The 3,890-nt window shown below is 38.2% G+C and overlaps 1 protein-coding gene across 1 annotated transcript in view; it reads right to left on the bottom strand.

Annotated features, from left to right (window-relative positions):
- Window positions 1–3,110: 3,110 nt before the first annotated feature.
- The window catches only part of LOC112487392 (uncharacterized), a 7,900-nt gene continuing 7,120 nt past the window's right edge, over window positions 3,111–3,890 (bottom strand). The window contains exon 3 of the mRNA XM_025058023.1: window positions 3,111–3,749. Within this exon, the coding sequence (XP_024913791.1) occupies window positions 3,111–3,749 (639 nt within the window). The remainder of the gene's footprint in view (window positions 3,750–3,890) is intronic.

Raw genomic sequence — 3,890 nt, 5'->3', positions numbered from 1 at the left:
CCCCCCCCAGTGGGGCCCGCCCCACTATTTGAGAAGTACTGCTTTAAACCATTTTAACATCCACATTATCAATGCTGTGATGTAGCTGACAAGTGAACTTTTTTTTTTTTTCTATTTACTTGAAATTTGAAATGATGCTAAATCTGGTGGTCTTGTGACAAAAACCACATTGTAATAAAATAAGTAAAACCTAAAGTTTTCAGCTCACGTGTGGCTTTGGTGACATGCATGGGACAGAAAAGGAAAACGACAACGGCAGCTGGCAAAACACTTATGTTTTTTTGTGTGTGATGTTTTTCACTACCTTAAAGGTTACTGATGACTGGGTATCAAATAATGTGTACATATATACAGTATGTATATATATATATACATATATGTGTATGTGTGTATATATGTGTATATATGTATATACATATATGTACATATATGTATATACGTATGTATGTATGTATTTATATATGTATATATTTTATATATGTATACATATAAGAATAAATGGTACAGTGCGACACTGCGAAAATATGAGTAAAAGAAAAAGAAAAACTTTTTTTTATAGATTTTCATTTACATTTTTTTTTAACCCTTGATACAGCCAGGATGTGTCAAAAGAAATTGTAAAAGTTGTTGTTGGTTGGGTTCAGTACTTTCTCTTATTTTAAATTCAGCAATGTGTCTATATGTGTATATACTGTATACAATATTTAGATATGTATGTATATATATATATATATATACACTGTATTAACATACAGTGTATATATATATACACTGTATTAACATACAGTATATATATATATACACTGTATTAACATACAGTATATATATATACACTGTATGTTAATACAGTGTATATATATATATATATACTGTATGTTAATACTGTGTATATATATAAATACTGTATGTTAATACAGTGTATATATATATACACTGTATTAACATACAGTGTATATATATACACTGTATGTTAATACAGTGTTTATATATGTATGTATATATGTGTGTGTGTGCGTATGTATGTATATATATGCATGTATGTGTAAATATGTCTATCTATGTATGTATGTGTATGTATGTATATATAGATATATACACATATATATAAATATATAGATACATACATACATACACACCTGTATTTGTACCAAATGGGGTGAATAGACGTACTAATATATGTATACATATGTGTAAGTATATATATATATTTGCATATATGTATACATATAACTCATTTTAAATGTAAGCTATGATATGACCTTATGTTAAAAAAATCCCTTGAGCTTTGCTGTGAACTGAATACGTGTTTGAACAGTTAAACGAAAACTTGGATTAGACACTTTCATCGGCCGAGTTAACTCAAAGCCAATTGAACAAACGTTACACACCACTGGATATATTATCATTTTTTTTTATTATCATTTGGATTCACTTTGTCAAGCAACTTGACAAGAATAAAAAGGCAAGTAATTGAACAATACAAGACATTGTGTGCCAATGAAAGGTGTCAGGCAAAGAAATACTGAATGAAACACATGTAGTTCCATACACACACTGGTTACTTAAAGGGCCATAAAAAAATTCATAGACATTTTGTTCCCTCGATCGAGGTTACTGTACCTTCTTATTTCTCTCTTACCAAAGTACAAATATAGCAGGTTCTCTCTGTCTTGATCATATTTCCTAGTGTCAGCAGCTTTAGAGCCAGTGAGGCTCAAGGGATGCTCCGTCTGACTAAGTCAAAAACTGCTAAAGGGACTTTTTTTTATATAATAATTGGATTTTTTCTGAACTTTAAAGATGCAATAGGCAGGAAATTTATGCTGTAATAATAATACACAGTGACCTTTCACCTGGGAAAGTATTTTCATGGTTGTAGTGTTTAGACTGCTTATGTGGAGTCTGTGACCAGAGAGATAGAGGAAAAGGTCAACGTTTTGTTGGCTGTTCCAGTAGAAGTGCTCCACATACGCAGTGTCAGACTGGCAGCAGTTACCACTAAACACGCTGCAAATACTGAGAGTAAAAGGAAGGAAAAGAAAAACTTTTTTAATAGCTTTTAATTTATGAATTTAACCCTTGATACAGCCAGGAAGTGTCAAAAGAAATGGATGTAAAAGTTTATGTTGTTGTTGTTGGTTGTGTTCGGTACGTTCTCTCATTGTAACGTGTGAGTGTTCTGTAAAGAAATGTAAGCTGAGTCTCCACTTCACATGGTAACTTCCACAACAACAAAGTTTTGAAACCAGCCGGAGGTCTACACCAGTGGGTCTCAAACTAAGGTGCATGTATTACTTAGTGGTACTTGGACTGTTGTTAACGGCAAACTGTTGCTCTGTGTATTTAATTTGTAAAGCTATTATTGTGGGTGTCAAAAAGACAAATACTGTTGTTGTTGAGACACTCAAGGTGCAGGTGACCACGGGTTGAGAATTGGGGATTCTGAGTCGATATATTTTCTGCTTTTTTACGACATTGAAAACCACTGTGTTTTGTGGCTGTGGCAAAGTTGCACAATGTGGAGAGATACTTCAGTACGAGTCACACAATTTTCCCTTGCTAAAAATAATCCACCTGGCAGTGCATTATGGGCACAAAAAAAAAGCAGCAGTGAGTTAAAAGCAGCTTTGGGCAAAGAGCTGTGATTAAGCTAACTTTCTTTTTGTGACTTTTTTTCTCCAGCTTCATGGAGAAAAAAAAGTCACAAAAAGAAAGTTAGCTTAAATTGGAGAATTAAACCTGAGAATGGACGTTTAACAGTGATCCTGCCTACTGCAGCTTTACTCCATCCCTTTTTTAGGTTAATTTGAATTGCGATAGAGCATCCCTCTCTGCTCCACTGGTTTACCTCAATATTTAATGATGTTAATTTGAATTGCGTTAGAGCATCCCTCTCTGCTCCACTGGTTGTAGCCTAATGTGTTTTTATCTGAAGCTGTGATGGTCTCAGCAGTAGGAGTGAGTAGAGTGGCGTGAGTTTGAGTCAGAGTTTGGTCATGGGTATGTGAAGGCTGTTCCACGGGCCCATCCACAATTCCTCCTCGTCCGACTGCGTCCTGTCACTCGGGCACTCGTGCGTATCCCTCGCGACAGGTCGGGCGTCTTCGTCTTCATTCACGCCGTCGACCTTTGACTCTTGCTCTCCGTCTCCTCTCTGCTACGTTCAGAGGCCGCTGCTCGGCGTCGCCCTGCGCTGCTTTTAGTACGTTACACTTGAAGGCCACGCTCTCAGCTGCTGTGTTAGTGGTGCTGGTGGACCCCAGAGAGACGCTAGACTGCCGAGTGTTCAGCACATTCAGAGTTTTAATGTGGTTGGAAAACGAGGACGTGGCCGTAGCAGACGCAGCCAACGCGGGGCTCTGAAAGGTGTGCAGTGTGTGGCACTTGCGATTCGCTGCTGCTGCTTCTGTTGTTCTGGGGTTGTTCAGTGGAACTCTCTCCTCCACGTGGGCTGCCGTTTTGTCCAGTTTCTTAAAGTGCTTGATCAGCCGAGAGCTGAAGATGGGGGAGGCCGGTTTGAGGTTGTTATTGGTGGCGGCGTGGGTGGCCCCCGTGGCGTTGACTGAGCGCCTCGTGCGGATGATGGAGCCATTCTGGGACATGTAGATGCTGCCGTTGACATTGGTGTTGCTGTTGAGGGCGGTGGACAGGCGACCGCACTGGGTTTCTGGCATGCTGTCCTCACCCGTGGAGCTGGTCTCGTACTCGCGGTCCACCATTAGCTTGATCCTATGTTTTCTACAGCCTTGCTGCAAATACATACACAAAAGTGAGATGTTTAGAACCTGGGTATGAACAGACTTTGACAGAAATCCCAACTCTTAAACGAGAGATTTTTATGTTAACTTATTGTTAGCTTAGGTCAGTGGTTTCTTAATTATGTTCTGTCA

The sequence above is a fragment of the Cynoglossus semilaevis genome, chromosome 8, assembly GCF_000523025.1.
Source record: "Cynoglossus semilaevis isolate Cse_v1.0 chromosome 8, Cse_v1.0, whole genome shotgun sequence".
Classification (NCBI taxonomy): domain Eukaryota; kingdom Metazoa; phylum Chordata; class Actinopteri; order Pleuronectiformes; family Cynoglossidae; genus Cynoglossus; species Cynoglossus semilaevis.
This window is presented reverse-complemented; position numbering and strand designations above follow the sequence as displayed.